Source organism: Monodelphis domestica, chromosome 3 (assembly GCF_027887165.1).
Source record: "Monodelphis domestica isolate mMonDom1 chromosome 3, mMonDom1.pri, whole genome shotgun sequence".
Taxonomy (NCBI): Eukaryota; Metazoa; Chordata; class Mammalia; order Didelphimorphia; family Didelphidae; genus Monodelphis; species Monodelphis domestica.
The window spans coordinates 397,587,193-397,614,625 of record NC_077229.1 but is presented as its reverse complement, the minus strand read 5'-3'; the positions used below and the strand labels follow the sequence as shown (position 1 = coordinate 397,614,625).

The 27,433-nt window shown below is 38.9% G+C and overlaps 1 protein-coding gene across 3 annotated transcripts in view; it reads right to left on the bottom strand.

Moving 5' to 3' along the window:
* Positions 1–796: 796 nt before the first annotated feature.
* Positions 797–27,433, bottom strand: part of TERT (telomerase reverse transcriptase) — a 48,982-nt gene continuing 22,345 nt past the window's right edge. Inside the window, exons 8-16 of one of the 3 annotated variants that reach the window (XM_056824322.1) lie at positions 24,727–24,812; positions 23,078–23,191; positions 19,868–19,939; positions 17,986–18,174; positions 12,333–12,459; positions 10,350–10,411; positions 7,760–7,884; positions 4,497–4,634; positions 797–1,441 (exon numbers count right to left, since the gene is read on the bottom strand). In XM_056824322.1, coding sequence (XP_056680300.1) covers positions 1,338–1,441; positions 4,497–4,634; positions 7,760–7,884; positions 10,350–10,411; positions 12,333–12,459; positions 17,986–18,174; positions 19,868–19,939; positions 23,078–23,191; positions 24,727–24,812 — 1,017 coding nt within the window. In that variant the 3' untranslated portion in view covers positions 797–1,337. The remainder of the gene's footprint in view (positions 1,442–4,496; positions 4,635–7,759; positions 7,885–10,349; positions 10,412–12,332; positions 12,460–17,985; positions 18,175–19,867; positions 19,940–23,077; positions 23,192–24,726; positions 24,813–27,433) is intronic. The other 2 variants (XM_056824323.1, XM_056824324.1) reach the window with 2 other exon arrangements.

Genomic DNA, 27,433 nt, shown 5'->3' with positions numbered 1-27,433 from the left:
GTACAAGAACAGCTAATAGCGGGGAGTCAAAGGCAGGTTTGGTGAGGAGACATATTTGGAGAGGACTGAAGAAGGGAATGACCCATCCCGCTCTCCTTCCACCTTCTGGGCATACAACATCGACTCCTCCTATCCCTCGTCCTAAACTTGAGGAGGGAAAGACTCCATTCTTTCTCCCTTCCTCCGTAACACCCAAACCAACCCTCTAATACACCACCTGTGAGCCCAGGGTGCTGTGAGGAAGGCATTGGCAGAGCACTTGGTGTCAGGGAAACGCTGGCTCTTCTTACTGTCCATACGGTGCTCCTGACAGAAATGGGAAAGTTCAGAAGGGGGGTGACTGGCAAGGCCCCTTAGTCAATGCTTATCACCAAGTACAAAAGCAGGAGGCTGAGCCATCGTCTCAGAGGTGCTCTGCAGGGCACCCCGCACGCCATGGTGGTGGAGGTGGGGCATGGGAGGAATTTCCCAATGGGATCTTTGCAGCTGCTGCTATGGGGCCTGGTCTCAGTCTGGTTAGGACTGCCCTGAGGGACTGATTGATGCCTGGTGAAGAAAGAGAAAGAATGGCCACTTGAATGGCAGCAGGAAGCTGTAGTGGGTAAAGAGCAGGGAAGGCTGTATTGGAGATAAACTAAAGGCGCCTTCCAGACAGGCTGAGGCACTCTGTCTTTCCAGCCCTTAGAATGATGCCCGTCCCCTGAAGTCATACCATGGTTCCCACTTTGGAGACTGCGGATCTAGAAGACTATGGATGATCTCTGTGCTTCCTCCAAGCTCTGAATCTCACTCAATATTAATTAACCAGCAAGTATTTATTAAATACCTTCTGTGAGAAAACTATTTTGCCAGGTGCAGAAATATAAACACAAAGAACAATTCAATTCCTACTCTCAAGGAGCTTACAATCTAATAATCCATTTCAATGGACACAGTTTTCCATCTGAAATACTGAAAAAATGAATATTCAATTTCCTCACCAGTATGTTGAAGAGGTGGGGGAGTATGGAGGACCTCTAAGGTCTCTTTAAGCTGTAACATTTTATATGTAATTTGTTTTCAAATCAACACAACAGCTGGGAATATTCCCAAACAGAATGAGGCATCATCAGTAGAAAAGGTGTTGAAGATGGCAAAAGCACCACAATTTCTAAGATATATTAACTGGAAAATAAGCCCATGATCCAGACCCTGTAGAGTCAGCAAAAAAGCAAAAGCAAGAAAATATGGGCCTTTTCTCACTCTTAATGAAAAAAAAGTGTTAGTTTTCCCTGAGGCACTCTAAAATAGCACCTGTTATTCATCTCAATTCAACACCAGAGAAATGACTCAATTAGCTAATCTAAGATCATTTTGAAGTCTTGAGAGAGTGATGGATCCGATGCCACTCTTAGCATTTGCATTGTAGCCTTTGGAATCTTGCGGAATAACTGCAGTTTGCCTGTAAATAAACAATAAGCAATAGATTTTTCTTCAGAAATCAAACAATGTTTCTTATCTCTACTGCCCGTAAGTGATATTTTCCATCTTATGCAACAAATACTCAACTCTGAGGTTGCTGGAGGTATAGAAAAATGTCTTGCCAAACTTGGAGTTGAATAAAATATTTGGTTAAAATTTTTTTTCCCCATATGATGGGAAAAACTTGAGTTGTGTATCTCACAACACAACAAAGTAGCCTTCTTCCCTTTCCCCACTTTGGGCAGAACGCAACTGATTACACTAGAAAGGGTGGCCCAAATGCATGGCATGAAACAGGATGCATCCTAATGATATGAGGGAGAGCCTAAGACTATAAAAATGGGCCCTTCCCAGAATGTCTAGTTGGATAAATCTCAGGTTGGAAATGGGAGAAGAAAGAAGGGCATATCTGTGGAGAAAGAATGGAATTATTATTTTGCATCAAGCAAGAAAAGGATACTCTAGGGCCTAAGAAATCAGAGGGTGCAAGACCAGGTCAGGAACTTTACACAAAGAGGAGAGATTAGTAAACTGGAGTGCTGTGCCATGTAGTACCCCTTCAGAGCTGGAGGGAAGTACCTCAGGTCTGAAGCACCTTTTTATTCAGCAATATCACTATAGGTATAGGGAAGAGCCTGTATGTAGAAGAGTACTTATAATAGCACTCTTGCTGTTAGCAAATTACAGATGGGAAGTAGGTGCCTATCAACTGGGGGATGACTGAAGAAACTGTGGATGGACTGGAATACCACTGAACCATTAGAAATAATAAATATGAGGAATTCAGAGAAATCTGGGAAAACCTAAATTAACCATTGTACTGAGGAATCCAGAATCAGAAAAGCAATTTACATGATGATTATAATGATGTGAAGGAAAAGCAAAGTGAACAATTTCAAAACTCTTAATTAATGTGACCAACCATGACTTCAGAAGGCTGACACTGAATGGATCCTGACCTCTGCAAGGAAGTAGGGAGAGATGCCTTCTCATAGGTCTTTTCTGGGGCCAAGCTTGCACAATAGTTTCACAACACTGGATTTCAAATTCTTTGTGCTTATTGTTCCTTGCATTTACATTGTTGAAGATATTATATTATGTACAACGTTTTCCTGGCTCTAGAGGACTACTTACCCTCTTATCCTAGATGTATTTAGTGTATTTGTACAAAAGCTTTGTAGTCTTTCATAATTAAAATGATCTATCTTGTCTTTTGCAATTGCCTATATATGCCTTGTTTGATGGAGAATTCATGGCCTTTGTTGTTGTTCAGTCACTTTGTTTTCAGTCCTGTCCTACTCTTCCTGATCCTATTTGGGGTTATCTTGACAAAGGTATGGAACTGGTTTGCCATTTCTTTCTCCAGCTCATTTTACAGAAGAGGAAACTCAGGAAGGTCAAGTGCCTTGCCCAGGATCCCATAGCTTAAAAGTATCTGAGGCCAGATTTGAATTCAGGAAGGCGAATCTTCTTCATTCCAGGCCAGCACTATCCACTCTGTCACCTAGCTGTCTCCATTCATCCCCTAACTGTATCTATAAAAAGTATGTATGATTTTCTCTTATAATTTTTAATGGCATAATCTCTTATTCTGAATTTGAAGATGTTAGCATAAATCTAATTTCTGACCAGGCTATTTTCCAGTTTTTTCAGCAGCTCTTGTCAAATAGACAAGTTATCTAAGTTTTCAGGTTGAATAAACACTGGGTTAACAGAATTCAATTATTTCTGAAACTTCCTTATATTTTGTGCTTTTCTATTTTTCTATTTTTTAAAATCAGTACCAAATAGATATGATGACAGCTACTTTACATTGTCTGAGATCTGGAAGTGCTATTCTCTTTCATTCCTACTGTTTTATTATTTCCCTTAATATTCTAGATCTTTTGTTCCAATGAATTAATATTTTACCTATCACTATTAAATCTCCCTTTGGTAATTATATTAAATCTGTAAATTAATTTTGGCAGTATTATCTTTTTATCATATTGGCATATGAACACCGAATATCTCTTCAGCTATTAAAGTTATTCTCTTTTTGGAGTGCAAGAGAAATGTGCTTTGGTAAATTAACTCCCAGATGCTTTGTGCATTTTGTAGTTATTCTGACGGTACTTCACTTTCTAATATTACATAGAAACGTTGTGGATTTTTATGGGTTTATTTCATAGTCTGTAATTTTACTTGCATTATTAACTGTCTCAATTAGTTTCTTTGCCAAATCCCTAGGGATTTTCTAAGTAAACTGTCATGTGGCATCAGCAAATATTTTGTCTCTTTTTTTCCCTATGCTGACCTCCTTAATTTCGCCCTATTCTTATTGGTAATGCTAACATTGCTAGAACTATATCAAATAATAATGAGAGGGGGCATCTTTGCATTACTCTTATATTTACTGGTAAATATTCTAGTATATCCCTATTACATACAATGCCAGTTCCTGGGTCATTACAAGAGGGATCTGATTACTCGGAAAGTAAAAGTCCTCAGCAAGGTCCCATCATAAGACTTCCCTTACGGTGACCTTTAAAGGAAGATTAACTAAAGTCATATACCCAGCGAAAGGGCTAGAAAAGAACCTAGATTTCTGGACTTTAAGCTCAGTCCGCTTTCCAGGAGTCATTTGCATAATGGGAACCAATGTCTTTCTTTCTAAAATGCGAGGATGATCCACTATTAATAGGGCACACAGGAACACATCACTTGTGAGAGTTATTGTTATATATATTATAAAGTTATTAGCATTATGATTCCCTCTCTCAGGCTTCCTTATGATCACTGACAGCTAAATGAGAGATGGTTGGGATTGAGGGTTCAGTCTGTGGCTAAGGGATGGTTTGAAGCTAACTGGGCCATCGTGGCCTCATTAGAACCATACTCTAATCTCATGACCTCCAACCCTTTCCATTCTATACTAGTTAGATATACATAAAAAAGTGTTTGGAAACATGGGCCTATACAACTGAGTGGAATGATCAGTTCATGAGGGTTCTGTTTCACAGTATGATTAAACTTAATTTCACACATTGGCTTACTCATTTTGAGAGTTCCCAGAAGACACTTGTAGACTATTCTGTGGTTCACCAGCTTAATCAGGAAAGCATGATAGCATAGCCAGCGTGCTGCTTCAAAAGGAAATGGGCCCGAGCCTCCTCTGGCGCCAAGAATAACTCCTGGAGACACAAACATATGAGTTGAAGACTGCCTAACTCCAATTCCAATATATTCCTAGCATTTCCCACAGGCACACATCTTCTTTTCCATATACAAAAGGAGAATTCATGCTAACAAAAGTAAATACAAGTACTAATTATTCAAGGCCGAAATTTTCTTTTAAAAAATATTAAATCTAAGATGGGTATTACCAACATTGCTTTGCTTGTCTCTGTTGCCTTCTGAAGTTCACACTACATTACTCTATATATTGTAAAATACATAATTGATGCTTTTACTTCTTTTCTTTACCTATTGCTTCATATTTCTCCTCCCTAACTTCCTCATCCCCCAATAAAAGCCTTCCTTATAACAAAAGTATAAGTCAAGCAAAACAAATGTATTTTATAATAGTTTGGTCTGAAACTGTATGTGTCCTTCTGTGACCAACACGGAGCAGAATGACCCTGAGGAAGATCTCAATGGAGAAAAATATCTGTGTGTTTCATTTGAGAATTTGCTTTGGGCTTTTGATCCAGCCATAGCACTGTTGGGTTTATACCCCAAAGAGATAATAAGGGAAAAGACTTGTACAAGAATATTCATAGCTGCGCTCTTTGTGATGGCAAAAAATTGGAAAACAAGGGGATGCCCTTCAATTGGGGAATGGCTGAACAAATTGTGGTATATGTTGGTGATGGAATACTATTGGGCTCAAAAGAATAATAAAGTGGAAAAATTCCATGGAGACTGGAACAACCTCCAGGAAGTGATGCAGAGCGAAAGGAGCAGAACCAGGAGAACATTGTACACAGAGACTGATACACTGTGGTACAATCAATGTAATGGACTTCTCTACTAGCAGCAATGCAACGATCCAGGACAATTCTGAGGGACTTATGGGAAAGAACACTATCCACATCCAGAGGAAAATCTGTGGGAGTAGAAACACAGATGAAAAACTGCTTCATCACGAGTTGATAGGGATGTAAATTCTAAGTGATCACCCTAGTGCAAATATTAATAATAAGGAAATAGGTCTTGATCAATGACACATGTAAAACCCAGTGGAATTGCTTGTTGGCTACAGGGAGGGGGAAGGAGGGGAAGGAAAGAACATGAATCATGTAACCATGGAAAAATATTCTAAATTAATTAATTAAATAAAAATTTTCTATTAAAAAAAAAGAATTTGCTTTGGGGGAAGTTAGGTGGCTCAGTGGATTGAGACAGGTCCAGAGGAAGGAGGTCTTGGGTTCAAATCTGACCTCAGACAAGACATTTTCTAGCTGTCTGACCCTGGGCAAGTTGTTTAACCCTCACTACCTACCCCTTACCACTCATGGGTCTCTGACATACCAAGTGACTTTAAAAACACACACACACACACACACACACACACACACACACACACACACACACACACACACACACACACGAGGTGTATAGATCAAGATATTTATGTATCCTTTTTTATTCTTTAGGTGATATAACACATAAAAGGAACAGCTTCAAGAAGAGTTTTTCAAATCCAGCTACTCAAAAGTGAAATTGGAAGCTGAAGGAAACAACAATCATTGTAGCAGAAAAATCCAACAACCATCATCCTGCTGGAGGAAGGTAATTTATACCTTGGTTCCTTATAAAAAGGAGAGGCTAAGGGGAAAAGTCAAGCTTGAGGGGTATAGTATCTCTTCGTAACAACCCTATTTAGATTTATTGCAAGATACTCCCCATTACAGCATGATGACTATATATTGATAAAGCTACAAAGAATGTCTGAGCAAACCATGCCAATGGCCTACTCTCAGGAAGGTGATTCTCTGGTTATTATTCAGTTTATAAAACTATCCATCAGAAGGATCACCCTGAGTGTTATACTGGTACTTTCCATCTTCCTGGAACATCATGGATATAAATTAATTTTTTTTTTCAGGTGCTTAAGTGGCAAACTACAATTCACTTTGCAAAATGGAATGATAATAAAAGAATTATGGACTTTTACAACTGAAAGGAACCTCAGAAATTCTCTAGTCCAACTCCCTTGCTCTGGGATGAAGTCTCTTAGAAATTATTAAGAGAAGACTCTTCTTAGAAATTATTACATTTGTGTTATTATTGTTCATATTGTTTCATATTTTTCATTTATATTAAATATGCCTTTTCTACAAGGCACTTGAATAAATAATAATAGCTAGCATTAATGTTGTGCTGTAAGGTTTTCAAAGCACCTTACAAATATTTCATTTTATCTTCACAACAACATTGGGAGGTAGGTTCTATTTTTATCTATTTTTTAGATGAAGAAACTAAGACAAACAGGGTTAAATGATTTGCCCAGGGTCACACTAGATTGAGTTCACTGATTCCTTTCTAACTGCTAGCAATTCTTTAGAAATATACTTCTTGATAAACACATGACTGCAAAAAATAAACATGATTGGGGGAAAACTGGATATAGGCATACAGCAGTGAAGAAGAATTAGCAAATTGTGCTCAGTCTATAATTCAAACAAAAATAGACAACTTTTCAGCTAAATTGTTAGATTTGTTCTCAGATTCCTACTAGTGGTCATTAGAAAAGGAAAGTATCTTGGATTTAATAGAATTTTATAGATCTTGCATTTCATACTAGCTGTAAATTTTTTTAAACCCTTTCCTTCTGTCTTAGTATCAATTCTTTTCTTTCTTTTTTTAAAAAAACCTTTAACTTCCATCTTAGGTTCAATATTTCATACTGGTTCCAAGGCAGAAGAGCAGTAAAGATTAGGCAATGGTGGTTAAGTGACTTGCCCCGAGTCACACAACTAGGAAATGTATGAAGGCAGTTTTGAACTCCGGTTCTCCCACCTCCAGACCTGGCACTTTATTCACTGTGCTACCTACCTGCCCTTAGGTAGTGAATTAATGTACAAATGCCTGCCCCAGGGGCTTAATGCATTAGTTCAATAAAATTACCTTTACCTTTTAGAATCTCTATATCTAGAAAATGAAAATGAAAAGTTTACTAATTTGTTCTTATCTTACTTCCAACATTCAAACCTTTATCAGATACCTGTATTTTTATAGGAACCACTAACAAAACTAATTCATCCCAGTCACCTGAGGGTGTAATAACAGCCCAAGCCCATCCATCTGCACATACCTGGATTCTTGGCTTTCAGAATGGAATAGCAGCAAGAGGCAATATCCGAAATGATGGAGAGGAAAAAACCTGGGTTTTTTCTGACTTGCTGATTAAATGGCAGCTTGAGGGCACATGCATGAAATCTAATGAAAGAGAATTGCTTAATGATGTATAAGCAAAGTGCCTCATTCATCATGAAAAATATAAAACCTCTCACATTCCTACCCACTTCACTAGAGGACACATACACTGCATTCAAAAGACAGCTCTCATTTGCTCATAGTCACTTATGGTTCTGGTTCTGGGTTCTGATTGTTCTAATGTTGAAAGGTAATGAAATTCTCAAAACATCGAAGCTCTGAGTGTTCTGCTGGCTTCTATATTCTTCTCTCCACAGGCTTGTCAAGACTTCTGCCCTTCAGGGCTGGAAGGAGCATCTCCCTCTGGCTCCCCATGCATCACATTGTGATTATAGGCAAAAGCAGACTGTGTATAAAGTTCACTCTCTCCCTATTTCCCCTGCCTATGGATGCTCAAGTAGGTTTACAACACCATCTTCTTCTCCCTCCCAAAACTTCAGAAGCATAGCAATGGTAAAGGATGACATGGATAAGTCAATGATATGAAAGAAGAACAAGAATAAGGGTTAAGTCAAGAAGCCTACATCCTGTTCTTGGGTTGTATTTAGAAGAGACAGACATACTTGAGCAATTTGGGACACCCTCACACCCATACAGCCATCTGGAACAAACACACACATACCCCATCTGGGAAGAGACATACATATACTACATTTGAGCTTTTTCAGTCAGAATGATTATGGCTTCAAAAATACATCTTGGAAGTACTAATTATTTCAACCCCCAGCATGTGAAGTTAAACAGCAAGAAATCAACCTAACATATCATAGTTTTTGTCACTGCACTTCTTGGCCTAAGGTGAAACAAAGTTTTTTAACTCACTGAAAAGAGGATCTTATGGCACAGTTCAAAAGGCAAGGAGTATGTGTATAGAAGCAGACATGGGGGTGGGAGAAGATTCCAGCTTCTCTGTTAAGCTTACATTTTAAAAAAAAGAACATATGATACTCTAAATGATAAGATTATAAACAGATTAGTGCTTTGGACTAGCTTCTTCTTACCTGCCTCTCCTATTTGTCCTTACTCTAAAAGGAAACATTAACCAATGATTAAAATACTTTTACAGAACATGCTTCACTTGTTCAGCTATAAAGTCATCAAGAAGTTAGTTATCTGCAATCAAACTTCACTTAACTAGTGATAAATCTGGACTAGGAAAATGAGCGGGTCAACGTCCAGCCTAATGGTCCAAAGGCTGAGTAGGGGAAATGATCGAGTTAATGAATGATGTTTCATGGCCTTCCTAGGAGAGTAAAATGGTGTTTCATTATGGAAAGGTCTTCTAATCAAAAATTCAGAAGAGAAGCACTGTAGAGACCTCAAGAGGACATCTAATCCTAACTCCTACCTGCCCTAATCTGTCAATTAATGTTCCTACTCAAAAAGAAAAGGATTCTCCTTTGCCTTCAAGCCCACAGGACCAGTTAAATGTGTTCAGTTCACCTACTGTCCCTCCCTTCTCCTGGGCAGTGGCCAACAGAATATCTGGATGACTCAGGAAATTTGAAGGTGAAGATGACTCAAGTGCTGAAGATGAGGGGGTATTACATTTCTAGCATGATCCATATCTAAACTGCTAATTAGGCCCCAAACTAAGAAATACTGTGAATTCATTTAATCCATTATTTCAATAAAGAAAATGCATATTCTCAAACAGAACAACATACTACACTTTAGGACTTGGTTAAGTATTCCCCAAAATGAGCACATGTATTATGCAGAGAATAATTTCTCTGCATAAATTTGGTAGAGAATTTAATATATTTATAAGAATGACTGAATGTTCAGAAATAACTTCGCATAGTGCTTGGAAAATCAGGCACTTAATAAATGTTTACTGATGACTCTCAGGGCTATTATAAGGACCAAATAAGTCTGCATGGAAAGAGCTTTGTGAACTTTGAGGTTATTATTACTATTATTTTTATAAGGAAACCAAGGAATGGAAGGAAAGATTTATTAGTTTGACCAAGGTCCTGAAGCTAGCAAAGGGCTGAACAGTGAATGATTTCAGGTCTTCTAAATCCAAATTTAACCTTTTTCTATTATATTAAGACTGCTGTCCTAGCTCCTTCTTCTGAGGCTTATAATTAAGAGCTTTTATATCCAGTTCCAAGCACTATAATTCTAACTTCATTTCTATATTTCTATCATGGGCAAAGAATGTCAAGAAAATAGTAGGCAGAAGCGTGTAGCAAAGAGACTGCCACAGAACCAGTCTAAGGAAAATAGGTACCTACAGACAGAATATACATACCAAAAACATACAGAAGAGATTTCCTGTTACTATTCTTGGGTGAAAAGAATCTCATCCCCATTCACAACTGCTGTTTTTTCAGAAAATTTTGTACCTCATAAGTAACTGAGAAGCAACACTGTAAAAATAACTCATTTATTTAGCTAACCACCTATTTCTGATGGTGTATGCCTCCCTCTTGTGGGACTTAGCAGTAATGATGCTAACATACCTGTAAGCCTGTAGCAAAAATATCTTGTAAACATTTATGTAGATAGTTTGAAGACTATTCACCTAGTTAGGAGGAAAAGGAACAAAAAGTGATGAGATTTGTGGAAATTCATTTTTATCATCAATCATCATAAAGGAGATTAAAGGGACATTTTTGATGAAGAAAAATCCAGTGCCTACAATCATGCTAGAGACCCCTGGGCCTTGTTATCCACCTTCCTACTGCCCTTAGGACTTCTGGGTCTTCACATCTGTACTGTACCAGAAACCTCCTATATGTATTGTTTCCCCTCCAACTAGAGGGTAAAGTGTTAATAGCAGGGCTTGTCTTGATTTTCTATTTGTATTCTCCAAGCTTTACACAAACTGAGTCCATGCTTCTTAACTCACTCAGTCATTCCAACTGGGTTTGGCCAGCTTTTTATCTCCTGATTATTCACTCCCATAAATTACTGAGACTCCTTTGGGAAGGAAGGAAGAAAGGGAGGGCTGGAGGAAGAAAGAGAGAGAAGGAAGAGATGGAGGGAGGGAAGGAGGGATTGAAATGAGGGATAAAAAGAGTGATTATCAATGGACAACGTGTACCTAAAAGGCTAAAGATTTAAGAAGAGCTTAAATCACCAGAAGGGAAGAAAGAACAACTGAGTTAATAATACTCTATTGACTAAACTCCACAATCCACACATTCCATAAGTAGATCACTATTCTTTTGTGGGAAGGATCACCTGTTCTCTCTTTCATCTATTCCTCATCTATAACATGAAGGGACTAGACTAGACAGTGGTGTCAGACTTGCCACTTGGTTGTCTCATGCAGCTCAACCAGATTAAAATGTAATTGGGAAGTGCTCAACAAAATACATAAAAATACAATACAACATGGATAATGTTAATCTGTGGTTTTTAGAAGTCAATACATGGCTGACAGGGATTGTTTGTGAATTTGACACCAGGGGAGCTGATGATCTGGAAGGTCACTTCTAGCTCAAGATCTAAAATCCTTTTCCATGGCATGACTTTTTTCCTATTGGCATCCTAAATTAAGAGTAGAAAGGGGCTGGGAAGGAAACAAATCCATTTTACTTCTTGTCAGCAGAACCAGTAGAGAAACATATGGTTGTTGTGGTTGCCAGCAATGGATGGTAGCAATAGAGATGAAACTCATGTCTACAGTGAAATCTGTTGATCATCTATGGGTTTAATGTTTTTCATTAAGAAATGGCTAGAGAATGCTTCTAAATTAAAGGGATTTTGTAATTACTTCTAGATATCCCTTAACACTCAGCAGTGAAAAAGAATAGTATCATTGCTTCTACTAGTATGGAGAAAAATGAAGTCCAAGTCCCACAACGAGTAAACGGCAGAGCCAGGTGGTGCAATGGAATAGAGCAACTGAGTCAGGAAAACCCAAGTTCAAATTCGGCCTCAGAGACTTACACAAGTTATGTATCCCTAAGCAAGTCACTTCACCCAGTTTGTCTGTTTCCTCATCTATAAAATGAACTGAAGAAGAAAATGGCAAACCACTCTAATATATATATATATATATATATATATAAGTATATATATATATATATGTATGTATGTATGTATGTATGTATTTTTAAACCATACCTTCCATCTTAGAAGTACTGAGTCCAAAGCAGAACAGCATTAAAGACTATGTAATGGGGGGTAAGTGGCTTGCCCAGGGTCATACAGCTAGGAAGTGTCTAAGGCCAGCACCTCTTATCTCTAGGAGGCCAGTATCTTTGCCAAGAAAACCCCAAATAGGATCATGAAAAGTCAGATGTGACCAATCAACAGAATTTGGACTCTCCTGAACGTACACTTTTAACAATCCCCTGAACCACAAACACCAAGTCATTGAAAGCTCGAAACATAGGATTCTTCATTGCTTCTAACAACTTCTAAAGATTGCAACTGATTTCAAGAAAGACAATGGCCACCTGATGGAATCATCGTCTGGAAATAAAAATGCTTACCTGTAAATCCAGAAATAAACCATGACACTTCATCCTAAGCACTGCAATCAGCTTGTTCCGCATGTTCCTCCCTGCTTTGATGCTGTGATCAAAGGAAAGGCTGGTTCTAATGGAAGTTCGGGAATAGCTGGAAGAGAAAAAAGAAGGTTCAAATCAGGCTGGTCATCTGTTCTCCCTCCGGACTAGGCCTCAGAGCTGTCACTTGGGGAAGTGACTCTTCTGTAGATGGGGCCAGCCACTGCCATGCACAGAGCAGCTGGGCACCCTGGAAAAGACAGGAGGTGGTATGTGCCAGACAAGTCAGACCATGACTACCATCTGCATAAGATGAGAGGCAGTCCAGGACCCTGAACTCGGGCGCTGTGGGAATAGCAGCTCTCCAGTCGTCATCCTGGGAAGCAGCTGCTGTGGAGCTATATCTGGAGACTGCTCCTATGGGTGGCACAGCCATAGCTACTGGAGACCCAGAAAAGAAAGTTCTGGCCACCACAGCCCTTGAATCTGTCAAATGTTTCAACACCAAAAACTGATAGGTTTTCATCTGTGGAGATGACATGAAAGTAGCAGTATTAACATCTGCTTTGCTGTTTTACCCCAAGACCATGGGACCCTTCCAGCTGTCTTGCAGCTAAAATTTTCACAATGGCTTGGAACCTAGTGGGTACTTGATAAGTATTTCACTGACTGACTGAGGGGAAAGTGCTTAAGTTTTATCTGATTCTGCTGCCTTCTCTTGCTATTGCTCTAGCTGCTTCCCACTACTAGAAAGATGAAGACTTGCTCTTTTTTGAATCTGCCAAACTCCAGAGCTTCATTGCCAATGATACCTCCTCAGCATGTTAAACAATGCTTTGAAAACCAAACTCATTCCCCCCACCAAAGTAGCTCTTCCTCCCAAATCCCTTTTTTCTCTTACTGGCACTTTCCTAGCAATCAAGGCTTATAATCTTGGATTCATTTTTATATCCACTTTCTCCTTCACTTTCCATATCTAAGTCATCTTCTTGATACTGCTTTGGTGTTATCTGCTCAAAATATTTTTTCCTTCCTATCAGTATGCCTCAACCAGGCCCTCATGCCTACACCATTACAAAAAGCCTCCTAATTTGATTCTTTGCCTCTAATGTCTAGTTCATATTGCATCTTAATGCTAAATTAATCTTCCTAAGGCATCACTTTGATGAACAAGTCAGCTCATTTCCCTACTAAAAAATCCGTAACTATAGAATAAGAAAACAAATTCCTTAGCCTAGACTTTTAAGGCCCTCAGAAGATCTGTTCCCAGCCTTACTTCCCAACATCCTCCCAAATATACTCCAGGCAAGTAAACCACCACATTTAATTTATTGTTCCTGACTAATATAATCCTTCACAACCTCAAATCCTGACTTTTTCACATTTTTGTGGGGTCATTTATACTTTATACTTATTCCTTTGAAAACCTGGTTCAGGGGCAAGTAGGTGGTTCGGTGGATAGGGATTGAAGTCTAGAGGCCAGAGGTCCTGGCTATAGACATTTCCTAGCTATGTGACCCTAGGCAAGTCACTTAACCCCAGTTTCTTAGTCCTTATTGCTCTTCTGCCTTGGAACCAATATTTAGTATTGATTCTAAGATAGAAGTAAGGGTCTTTTAAAAGGTCTGAGGTAAGAAGAAAAAAAAAGTCTAAGGAAAGGGTCAAAAAAAGAAAAAAGAAAGAAAACTTAGTTCAAACTCTTGGGCAATAGCTCCTAGTGTCATACATCTTTGTCAATTAGATTTTGGATCTGATTTTTTGAGACATATGATTCAAATATTTTTTCCTACTCTGCCATTTCTCTTATGCTATTCTCATCAGCTTTATTTGCACAAAAGCATGTTAATTTTATGTAATAAAAACTATTTTATCTTTTATGATCTCTTCCATTATTTAAGAATCCTCTCACTGCTGTAGTTTGGAAAGGTATCAAAGCTCATTATCTTCTAATCGTTATAATCTGATGCTTCAACATTTGTAGCCTACTATAACATATGGTGTATGGTGTTGGTTTAAATTGTTCTAGTTTTTCCCAATAGTTCCTATAAAGAAGAGAGTCTTTTGCCCAATAATTTATGTTTTAGAGTTTGTCAAACACTGGGTGATTGTACAATACTGCTTCTATTTTTGGCATATGTATTATGTTCAACATACCAACCACTCTGGCTTTGAATCAATACAAAATAATTTTAATGATTAATGCTTGATAACTTGGTTTAAGAAATGGCAATACATAGTGTAGCCAGTAAGATCTCTGTTTGGATCTGGGCTCAGACACTTACCTGTGACCCCGGGCAAGTCACTTAACCACATATCTATAAAACAGGTATAGCAGAGTAGTTGTATTCAGAGTTATACAAACTTTAAAGTTAGAAATATAAGCAGCTAATTTTATTCCTTTATATTTCTTCCTCTTCATTTCCCTTGAGATTTTAGGCCTTTTGTTCTTCCAAATGAATTTTTATTATTTTGTCTAATAAGATATTCACTCAGTAATTTGATTGATATTGCACTATATCTATAAATGAATTTAAATAATCATTCTTGTTATATTAGAGTCCAAGCATGAGAAGTGACAGTCTCTACAGTTACTTCAGTCTCGTTACTTCTATAAAAATAATTTTATAATTATGTTTACATAAATCTTGTGAATGGTTGCCAGTTTCATCCCTAGGTCTTAAGCATTTTACAGTCTATACAGAATCATGGTTATCTATAGGATAAACTTGAAATAATCAATAGAGGTAAAGCATAAATGATAAAGATAATAAGGAAAAGCTTCTCACAGAAGATGAGATTTTTATCTGGGTCTTAAGACCAAGGAGAGGAGGAGTAAGAGAATTTCAGGCCAGAGGGACAGTCAATGAAAATGCTTAGAATCTTGATTAGTAACATTATAAGAATTATGGAAGCCTTTAAAATTTTACTTTGGACAAAAATAATGGACACAAATATTCCAATGTATGTGAAATAGTCCAATAACTAAATCCAGATGTACAGACTATGAAAGTAAAATGGTAGCCAATGTTTAGAAGAATTTATTGTTAATAAGATGGATTTAAAAAACAAACAAACATCCAGTAACTGTAATATTTTTCTGGGAGGAGGGAAGTGAGGTTTAAAGGATTAAACAGACACTATTCAATTAATTGCCACAATAGCTTACCAATAGGGAAGAAGTCAACTTATACTTGGCATCAAAGAGAAATGGAAACATAACAAGGGTCTGATTTGACAAGAAAGTTAGGAATGGAAATAAAATGGATGTCTCTGAATTCACTCTAAGTCATTCTGCTCCTGGAAATAAATAACAAGTGACTAAAGTGAGGGAATTTTCCTGTCATGAATTCTTGGTTTATGGCTCTTTATAGTACTTATATTAAATATATTTTGAATCTATTTGATAAGATTTCCTTGCAATAGAACTAGATCAAGATCTTTGGCTTTGCTGACCTTCCATCAAGACAGGGAAATCTGGCTTTAGCCTCTGTTACCACTTTTTAAACTTTCCCAAGGTTGCAGGAAAAAAAAAAAGACAAATCCTGACCTTCTGAAAAACAATTTGGAGGTGTGCTCCCCAAAGTCACTAAATTTTAAAAAGCCTCTGACCCTGAGATATCACCTCTGGGTCTAAACTCCCTGAAGAAAAAGAACCTATAGGCACAAAAATATTTGCAGCAACTTCTTTTGTAGTGGCAAGGGTTTGCAAATGGAGGGGGGACCCATAAATTGAGGAATGAACAAATAAATTATTTTTGAGGATGTAATGGAATATTGTATCATAAGAAATGACAACAGAGATGGTTTTAGAGAAACCTAGAAAGACATGAATGAACTGATGTAGAGTAAAAAGATCAGAACAAGAAAATAATTTATACAATTACAACACTGTAAAGTAAAATCATTTTGAGAGACTTAACTCTGATCAATGCAATGAGTAACCATCATTCCAAAGGACTGATAGTGATGCATTCTATCCAACTCCTGACAGCAACAAAAAAAAATATTATATAACTTTTGGATACAGATAGTGTAGGAATTTGTTCTGCTTGACTACACATATTTGTTATAAGAGTTTTGATTTGTTTTTGCTTCAATTTAGGGGTAAAGACAGAGTAACACCCCCCAAAAAAAAGAAAAAAAGAAAAATTAAAGAAGGCCAGAAAGAAAATAGACAATGAGGCCAGCTTCGAAAATTACATAATCAATTAATTATATATTTTTAAACTAAGCATACGAGATTCATGTTTTCACATAATTCTCTCTTATCTACTATTTATAAAGAAATGACCCCTTTATTTCATGTTTAAGTTCAGAATTAAAAAAATAAAATAAAATAAAAATAGGCCTTCCCTATGCACCAAAACACAAAACAGAGGCCATTGTTTCCTAACCTGGTGCTTCTTTACCTTACATAGTTCCTAAATGTGCTTGGCTGCATGGGCACAAAAATTTGTCACATCTAATCCCTAATTACCTTTCTACATAAACAGATACTCAGCTCTGGTTTCCACTTCCTCATACCCTACTTATTACTTACCTACCAAACTCTAGAACACAAAGCAAGGTATTTTAGGGATATTTAAAAAGAAAAGAAGGATATGCAAATTAAGAAAGAATGTGCTAGAATAAGTAATTAGAAGTGTAGAAGGCTGAGTTTAGGAAGTGAAAGGCTGGAGAAGGAAAAGAAGTTCAACCCTCTCATTTTACAAATGAGGAAACTGAGGCAATTAACAGTTAGGTAACTTGCCTTGTGCCACCTAGTTAGTAAGTCCAGAACTCTTATCTATTAAAATGCTTCTCACCAATCAGTTTCATCTGTGTCATCAATACCTTTAAAGGGAAAGCTCACAGTGTGAAATTAGGCCTCTTTACTGAAAATCTATATAATGTGTTGTATACATGGTGGACATTCAATTAATTTAGTGCCTTTTCTCTGATAAAAAGTTTCCATTGGCTTGTAACTAAGCAGTGGGTTTTGATATTAAATAAAAAAGGAGTTTTTAAAAAATAGGACCTTGTGAAAAAGCTAGTCAAACTTAACAGGCATTGCCAATGACTAAGCTTAAGGTAGAGGGTTAATAAATTACATCTCTGAGAAGAGAAATTCCACTGCCTGTGAGTTAAAATAGGTAAATGCTGAGAGTCATCTCATGCTAGATGACTCTAGCATCTCTAACATATGGAACATAAGCTCTCTATTGGGCCATCTCCTAAAGTGTTCAGACACTGAGATAAATGCAGACTTTTTGTCTGACAATCAAGAAGCTGCTTTTGGAGCAACCGGATGAACGAGGGAAATGTGTATCCTCTAAGGGCACAGTCCATCAACTTGAAATGAAATAGAAGGAACACTTACACTTGAGGATACACAATGGATTACATGAGAATGGTACCTTTTCCCCTGCAAAGACCATAAATCACTGACCTCTCATTCTTTCTCTCATTCCCAATAGTAAGAAGGTCATATTCCTGATGTCCAGCTCTGACAAAGGACCGCTACACACTAGGTTTGATAAGTATTGTTCCTTCTCTGACAACACAGGCAAGCGAACACACTCCAGTGTCTTTTACTTCTTCCCAGACTATGACTATGATTAATTCTTCAATAACTATCCAGCCAGGTGAATGTACTTACTTGGAATAGTCACAAAACACGTTTAGGGTCCTTGTATCGAGTAATAAACCACACCATGGGAAAAGGCAGTGGGCTGGTAACTGGGTAAAGTCAGAATCACTTAGAATATCCTCTTCCACAGGAAAATTCACCACTGTCTTCTTAGGGTTTATTAAACAGCCATACTCAGGAATACCTTTTGCCAGAGTCCTAAATTTGAGGGGGGAAATGGTTAACAAATTGTAGGAGGAAGGAATACTTCCCTAAAAGAGATTTTTGAAAGAGGTATTTTAGGTATTGGCTGCCAACTGAAACCTCTAAGAAGAACAAATGAAATAAAGATGTTTTTGAAAATTGGATCTATAGAAGAAGTCAATGGAAAATTCACATTAGAGGCATATAAGAGGCAAGACTATAGCACTTCCTCTCCAGTCACCCAGAGACATCTCAGTCCAAAAGCAGAAAAAATGGCAAAATGAAAAAAAATCTCTACATTTCAAACACTTGTAAAAGGTTAATAACTCTATCCAGGGGATAACTGTAAAAGATGTCAATGGAAAATAATCACATATGGGTGTCCCTGAAGTTTAAGTCTAAGGTGGCTAAATGATCATTATAGGGTCACTAATGGAGAAAGAGCTACAATCCACACTAAATATAATTCCTATTAGTTATACTTTCGAGTCATCTTAGTAAGCTTGGCAACTCTTCTACATTTAATGACAATCTTCAGGATTCCAGCTGCTTCCAGTTCAAGAAGTACCCGATCCTTCCAGGATGCTAAATAACCACTCACTTTCCCCGTTTCCCAGCATACTTCAAAAAAAAAGGGAAACAGCACGACAGGAGGAGAATCATGAACTAAACCATCAGTTCCCAAAATGTTGACCGAGGGTCCCAGAACATCCCCAAGATCCTTTCAGGGAGTCTTAGAGGTCAAACTATTTTCATAAAACTAAGATGTTTTGATTTCTAATATGAAATATATCAAGATATGCATACACACATATATGCCATTATTTCACTCATAAACAAAAGCTCTTTGGGGAGGGGAGTCCTAAGTTTTTAAGAATGAAAAGGGGTCCAAAGACCAAGAGTTTAGGAGTCTCTGATTTAACACTATATCCAAGCAAGACCCTCCTCTATAATATACTCAGCAAGTTACAGAGGTTTTAGCTTTTGAATGAAAATCTCTAGGGATGAACATTTCACTACCTTCCATGGCAATTTAATCTCTTTTCCTTTTTTGCTAATATTAAATAGTTCTTTAAACTTCTACCCACTGCATCTAGTTCTGTCTTCTGGGACCAAGAAAAACAAGTCTGATTGCTCCTCTATCTGATGGCCTCTCAAATACTTTAAGACTCTTGATGGTCACTAGGCCTTTATGCCTACCTTTTCCCTGTCCCTCTACTCTGCCCCCCAAGCCAGGGCCTTAATTCCTTTACTTGAAATTTCTACAGTGGGATCTCAAGGCCCTTTGCCTTCCTGGTCACTATGTTCAGGCAGCTTTCCAGATTTTTGATATTTCTCTAAAAATGTTGCCCCTGGAACTAAATACAAGATATCAAAGTAAGTCTTCCCAGGGTAAAGAGCAGCAGGGAAATCACCTCCCCAATCCTAGATGCTAAGCTTGCACTGATTGTCTTGGCTGCCATGCTCCACTGCTGACTCATATTGAGCAGTACATCACAATCCTTAAATTTGGGGGGGTCTGTTTATTTCTTTTTCAGACAACCTGCTGTCTTAATCTTTCCTTTCCCTTCCTAACCCCAGACTTGTAAAGCCTATTTTTTTAAACCCAAAGGTAAGACTTTAATAATGTTAACAAGTAATTGATTGGTAAAGCTAAATATAGCTTTTATGTGGTCAGAGACCCAAAATCTTATTTTAGACACCATACCTTAGAAAGACTTTGGCTTGTGTTAAATGGGGTGTCACAAGCAAAAAGTCATCAATCAGTCGGATCAACAATCTGGAAGAATGAGAAGAAAGGATGAGCAAGAGCTTTAATGACACTCTTTAGTTTTGGCCTCAAAATGACAAGTGCCAGAAAATGTTAGAATAACTAGACCCGAATCAATAATAAGGAAAGTGATTAATATTATCCCTTGTGAGTTCATCTGAATTATATATCAACACAAGTTAATAATTAATCAACAATATCATTTTATTAATTATATTATTAATTACCATTAATAATATATTAATTAGACTAATTAATGAAAACACTAAATTTCTCTCTAAGGACTACAAATACGTGTGTGTGTGTGTGTGTGTGTGTGTGTGTGAGTGTGTGTGTGTGTTTGTGTGATAGAGAGAGAGAGAGAGAGAGAGAGAGAGAGAGAGAGAGAGAGAGAGAGAGAGAGAGAGAAATAGCATTTTTCAAATGGGGTCAATTCCCAATTTTAGATCAGAAAATTCAAGATAAAGCTGAGTTACCTGTACCCTTTCAAAATCTCTTTTTGTACACACAGTTCTTGATCTAGGGGCTTGGATCAGAATGCTATTTTATAGACTCAGATCATCATAGATTTGAGGGGTAGTTAAGTGGCACCATGAATAAAGCTTTGGGTGTGGAGTCAATAAAAGTGGAGTTTAAATCTAGCCTCAAGCACTTACTAGCTGTGTGACCTTGGAGAAGTTAATCTAACTCTGTTTGCCTCAGTTTCCTCATCTATAAAATGAGCTAGAGAAGGAAATGGAAAACTATTCCAATGTCTTTGCCAAAAAAAAAACCCAAAAGGGGTCACAAAGAGTCAGACACACCTGAATAACCAACTAAACAATAGAAACCACAGATTTGAAGCTAAAAGGGGCCAGAGACTATCCAGTTCAACCCATTCACTTTACTGATGAGGAAACAGAAGAGACCCAGAGTTTGTGACCTGTCCCAGTAAGTAAGTAATCTTAACAAGATTTGAACACAGGGCTTAACTCCAAATCTAGTAGTGATTTTCCCACTGTACCAAATTCCTTACTTACTCCCTTTCACTATAAAGAGTGCTATCCTATTATGTCAAACAATAAGTTAAACGAATAGTTTCAAGCAAGTTTACTTTATACTATGAAACTTGGGTGAGAAATAACTTGAATAAATCAAATCCTCATGGCAAAATTAACCAAAGGCAAGTTTTATCCAAGACTCATAACAGTCCTACAATAAAAATTCCAATTCCATTAAATTTCTATTCTTTTTAAAAAGTGAGCTAAATTTTACTGCTGCACTAACTGAACAAAAGGGTATTATTAAACAAGTCAATTTATAATATAGGTAAGCTTGCAATAGGAATCATTAAACTAATAGTTTTCTCAAATGCATGAAAATCATCTAGCTAATCATAAAATATTCATCTATTCATGAAAGCAAGTTCCATACAAATTTCTAAGAGTCAACATCTTGTTATCCCAGTGTTGTTACTCTATTTACTTTAAAATAATAAAACTATTTCTTTAAATATTTAGACTTTTCCCAGTTCAGACTGGATATTCCTCCGATTAGTTCAAATCAATGGGGATTTACTGACTTTACTTCCCTAGGTATCTTTAAGTAAATTAATAGGAATATTACTGTGGTTTTAAATCACATTCCCAAATTATCAAGCTTCCACTTTCACTAACTTCCTCATCATTGTTTGAGATTAAAAAAAAAAAAATACTTGGATGGTATACTTAAATGTTTAGGGCGTTTTTATATTATAGGATATATTAATTGTTTGGTTTTCTTGTCAAAAGGACAAGGGATATGGACTAGTTTTGGAATTTATTTGATGCGGGGGATTTCCAGATGAGGGAAATTCCTCTACCAAAGAAGACAGGCAGCTTATATATAGATGTAATTGTTTGGAGAATGAGAAATTAAGGGACTTGCTCCAAGTCATATAATATGATACCAAAGGCAGGACTAGAACTCTGGCTTCAGTAAAGCTCTCAACTGACGATGCCAAGTTCTCTTTCTTATTAGAGCATTCATAAAATCTACAGAGGGAAAACTGGATAAGCTTTAGATTTCTATTTAAAATCTGACTGTGGCCTCTAGGTGGCATTAGAGAACTGGAAGATCTGCTTTCATATGGATCTCCAGACACTTGTTAGCTTCTGTGTGACCTTTTAGCAAGCTGTTTAACCTCTCAACCTGAGTCTTTCCAATTGTAACACATGGATAAAAATAGAACCTATCTTGAAGGGTCACTGGGAGGGTCAAATGATATAACAATTGAAAAGGGCTTAGCACAGTGTCTGACAAATAGAGGCCCACTATAATTGCTAGTTATTATTATTATTAATAATTCTTGTTTTTCATTATCATTATTGATTCACATAAGAAGGAAAAGTTGTCTATATTCAATACATTTGACTGAGGGAGCTAGAGAACAGGGCCTGGAGTCTGGAAGACTTGAGTTCAAATTCAGTCTCAGATACTTCTGAGCTGTGACCTATGCATAACACTTAACCTGTTCCCCTCAGTTATCTCAATTGTAACAGGACAAAAATAACATCTCCCTCCCAGGGTTGCTGTAAGGATCAAATGCACAACTTGTACCTCTAATTAGATACTTGTAAAGTTCTTAGCGCAGTGGCTGACACTGAAAAAGCCCTTTAAATAGACTATTTTTCAAAAAATCAATTATTATTCACATAACTAGGAAAAATACTAAATAAGCCTTCTAGGTTTAACATATTCAATTGTCCTATATTAACATGTCACATTAATAAATGTTACATTATTACATATTTTCAGAGTAGTGGAGGACAAGAAGAACCTGGTTCATGGAGTCATGAAAAGTTGAACATGACCGAACAACAACAAAATATATTAACATAATGATAAAATAGTATGTCTAATAAAGTGCTAGATTTCATATATTAGTGAAGTGATCTCAGACTTGGAATAGTTATGTTACCACGAGCAAGTCACTTAAATCTCTATCCGCCTCAGTTTCCCCCACTGTAAAAACAGTACCTACCTCTGAGGACCGCTGTAAGGTTCTAATGAGAGAATACTTGTAAAGCCTGGCATATAGTAGACACTCTAAATATTAAGTACTAATTATTATGATAATGGTTATGAAATTCAAGTAACTATTTTAAAAAACATAAAATAGCACCTTACCCATCCTGCTGAATTCCAGATAATAATTTGTTCTCCATGTTTCCGTAGCACAAACTGCAAAGCAGAGTGGACAAAATAGAGCCTTGCGGAATCCCCTGGCACTGGACGTAGTACCTGGAAAAAGGGAGAAAAGAACGAGAATTAGTTTCAGTCAAACTAATTATATTATTAATAATAGTAATAATTATTATTGATTGTTAGAAGCTAAAAAAAGAGGCTCTATTACATATCAAAGGGAGCTTCGGAAAAGAATAGAATGAGCATGGCTGGAGCCGATGTGTGAGCCTGTTGCCTGAGAAGCTGCTCCAGAGACTCTGGGCAGTGAGATGCAGTCAGCTGACAAAAAGTTTCAGCTCAGGGATTCCTGATTGGTGGAGAAAGAACCAATTTCATTGGCTGGGACCTCATGGCAACAACTCTGGCCCTTCGGCACCCCCTAGCGGTGGAGAAAGGCAAAGCTTTTCCTGTACAGGGAGTCTGTCACTCATCTCTGTTGCCTCCTGTGGCGCATCACTGTTTATTCATGGGCTTTAATATATGGGGTGAACTAGAGGCCTATGTGTGGTTTTGAGCTTTAATTGCACTGAGATCATTAGTACATCTCTTATTTAGTGTCCAAGAGATTATTTCTTTTGTTTTCTTCTCACTGAACATCTGTTTACCTCAGTTTCCACATCTGAAAAATGGGATAAAGAGGATCAAGTGAGATAATAATTGTAAAGCCCTTAGTACAGTGCCCGGTACTATATAAAAGTTAGCTATTAGTATTATATTATATATTAATGTTATTATATATAGTTATACACATTGGCACTAGACATTAGCTGTTATCATTATTACTAGCTATACAATCTTGGGCAAGTCTTTAATCTCTGTTGCCTTAGTTTGCTCGTCTGTAAAATGGGGATAATGAAGATCAAGCAAGATAATAATTATAAAGCCTTTAGTACAATGCCTGGCACTGTGTCAGAGTTAGCTATTATTATTATACTATAGATTAATATGATGACATAATTATAGAATGTATTCTATATTAGCACTCTATAAATGTCATCTATGATTAGTGCTCCTAGCTGTGTAACTTTGGACAAGTCACTTAGTCTCAATGTGTCTTAGGGGCCTCCTCTGTGAAAGGAGGTAAGTAACTGCGCCTATGGACCGCTCACAGCCAACTGAGGATCAAGTGACAGAATCATTCTGAAGCCCGCGTCAGAGAGCGCCGCTGAGAGTGTCTGCGTAACTCTGCAGGCTCCCTCCCCCCTCCCCTGTAAAATGGCCATCCCAACAGCGCCCATCTCCCAGGAGGATCAAAATGAGATGAGGCCTAGCACAGAGGTGACGTCGAGAGACGCTTGTGCCCTTCCCTTTCTCCTGTTCTTACAGAGGAGGCGGCTGGCCAGTGTTCATGAGGCTGCTGAGTGTCCGAGGTAGGATCCAAGCCCACACACACCGGCTTTCCAAAAGAAAGAAGCGCCAAGAGGGAAAAAGCAAGAGGAAATACTCCTGGGAGATGACGCAATGGCAGCCAGGGCCTTAAGCTGGAGACCCTTGCCGCTTACTGCTGTGGACTTCACCATTACCACCCAGACGGTATCCAAATGAAGACTCTCCGATAAGGGACAGATCGGTCAAAAATGTTTAATTCTTACTTGTTTTTGATTTTCAAGATGTTATTCCGAATCAAATGCAAAAAGAAGGCGAAGAGGTTGATACTGGTCTCATTTAAGGAAGAGCTCTGTAAAAATGTCCAAACATCAACAGTTTATTATCAGAGGTGAGGAGAAAGAGTTAGAGAAAAAAGGGAAAGCTCCCTGTGCAGGGACAGCAGGGTTCTTAACCTGAGGCCTGGGAATTTTTTTTTAATTGTTTTTAAACCCCTACCTTCCATTTTTTTTTAACCCTTACCTTCTTTTTAACCCTTACCTTCTTTTTAACCCTTACCTTCTGCCTTGGAGCCAATAGGCTCCAAGGCAGAAGAGTGGTAAGGGCTAGGCAATGGGGGTCAAGTGACTTGCCCAGGGTCACACAGCTAGGAAGTGGCTGAGGCCGGATTTGAATCTAGGACCTCCCATCTCTAGGCCTGGCTCTCTATCCACTGAATCACTTTGCTGTCCCCCAGGAATTTGTTTTTTGAAATATTTTGAAATAATTTTCATATGGTCTTCAATATGATAACCTGAGCAAAGTTCTAACCTCTCTGAGGCTCAGCTTCCTCATCTAGAAAATGAAGAGAATATAAGCACCAACTTCGAAAGGCTGTTGTAAAAACTTAATTAGATCATCTAAGTAAAGTACTTTGTAAGACTCCTAGTATTTATACAAGTGACAGGGAGTGGTAGTAGTAGTGGTGGTGGTGGTAGTAGTAATGGTGGTGGTAGTAATGGTAGTGGTGGCAATAGTAGTAGTGGCAGTGGTAGTAGTAATAGTAGTAGTGGTAGTAGTAGTATGGCAGTGGTAGTATTAGTGGTATTAATAGTGGTGGTGGTGGTAGTGGTGATAGGGGGTGGTGGTAGTAGTGGCAGTAGTGACAGTAGTGGTGGTGGTGATAGGGGGTGGTAGTAGTAGTGGCAGTAGTGACAGTGGTGGTGGTGGTGACAGGTGGTAGTAGTAGTGGCAGTAGTGACAGTAGTGGTGGTGGTGATAGGGGGTGGTGGTAGTGGCAGTAGTGACAGTGGTGGTGGTGGTGATAGGGGGTGGTGGTAGTAGTGGCAGTAGTGACAGTGGTGGGGTGGTGACAGGTGGTAGTAGTAGTGGCAGTAGTGACAGTAGTGGTGGTGGTGATAGGGGGTGGTGGTAGTAGTGGCAGTAGTGACAGTGGTGGTGGTGGTGACAGGTGGTAGTAGTAGTGGCAGTAGTGACAGTGGTGGTGGTGGTGACAGGTGGTAGTAGTGGCAGTAGTGACAGTGGTGGTGGTGGTGACAGGTGGTAGTAGTAGTGGCAGTAGTGACAGTGGTGGTGGTGGTGACAGGTGGTAGTAGTGGCAGTAGTGACAGTGGTGGTGGTGGTGACAGGTGGTAGTAGTAGTGACAGTAGTCATAGTGGTGGTGGTGGCAGTCACACTAGCTGTAGTGGTGATAAGTAGTAGTAGTAGTAGTATGGCAGTGGTAGTTAGCTGTAGTGGTAGTAGTAGGGTGACGGTAGCAGTAGTCCTGTCTGTCCAAGCTCAAAATCACCCTTCCGCCAACACTAAGAATGGCCTTTCCCATAAGCAGGCTGGCTGCCGCCATGTTTTGGCCGGCGGTCTTGGGGGACTTCCCCAAGGCTCATAAGGCAAAGGGCAGCCTCCCCGGGCCTCCAAAGCCTCCCCTGGTGTGACCGTGACAGTACCTCACATAACGCAGACACTCAGCACTGAATGAATGTGACGGGCATTCCCCGGGCCCAGGCTCCCAGCCTCGGAAGGGCTCCCGTCCTGTCCCGCCCCGCCCCACCCCTCCCCCCCAGGTGTGGGCACTGTTAAGCGACCCCATCCCCCTCTGCCCGCTGGAATCCTTGTCTCCCTTGGAGACGCCGCTCTCTCTTCCATTCAACAAGGAGATGGGACTTCAAGGTGTCTAAAGTGTGGAGCCGGCTTCCTTGAACCCGGACAGGGACAGGAGGGCCACCTCCTCACATGGCTGTGTACCGGGTCCTCTACACTTCCTCGGGCCAAGGAGGGCTCCCTTTTCATGGTCCTGGACACCTCCCTCCCAATCACATCCCCCTCCCTGCTCACCTAGTTCCCATCCTAGTTTCCCACGTCTCTCTGGGCTTACTGACAACTTCCCAACTGGGTCCGTCCTCCCCTTTCTCCCCCCTTCGTCTCCCCCCCCCCCCCCCCCCCCCCCCGCAGGGGTGATGTCTAGCTCCCGTCTAACTCCGGCACTCCCCACTTGATGATTCCTTGGCTCTTGGATTAAACACAAACTCCTTTGCTTGGCGAGTCAAGCGCTTATAACCCAGCCCAGCCTCTCTCCAGACTGCCTACACCGGCCCCATGGAGGGCTCCGAGGCTGCCCTCGGTGGAAGCCCTTTCATGAAACAGGTAGGAAAGGAAGAATGCACCCACTGTGGGGTCGACCCTGAGCGGAGGCCTTAACAGATATTATCTCATTGGATTCCCACAAGGCCAGCAGTGCCCCGGATGGAGAGCCAGGACAGGAGACCATCTGGAAGTCCTAAACTCAAATTTGACCGCTGACACTTCCTGCTGTGACCCCAGGCAAGTCAGTGAATCCCCTTGCCCACCCCTAACCACTCTTCTGCCTGGGAGCCAATACTTGGTATCAACAGAAGGTAAGAATTAAAAACAATCTCACAATAATGGGAGGTAGACGGTATTTATAGTCCCATTTTATAGCTAATGAAACCAAGGCT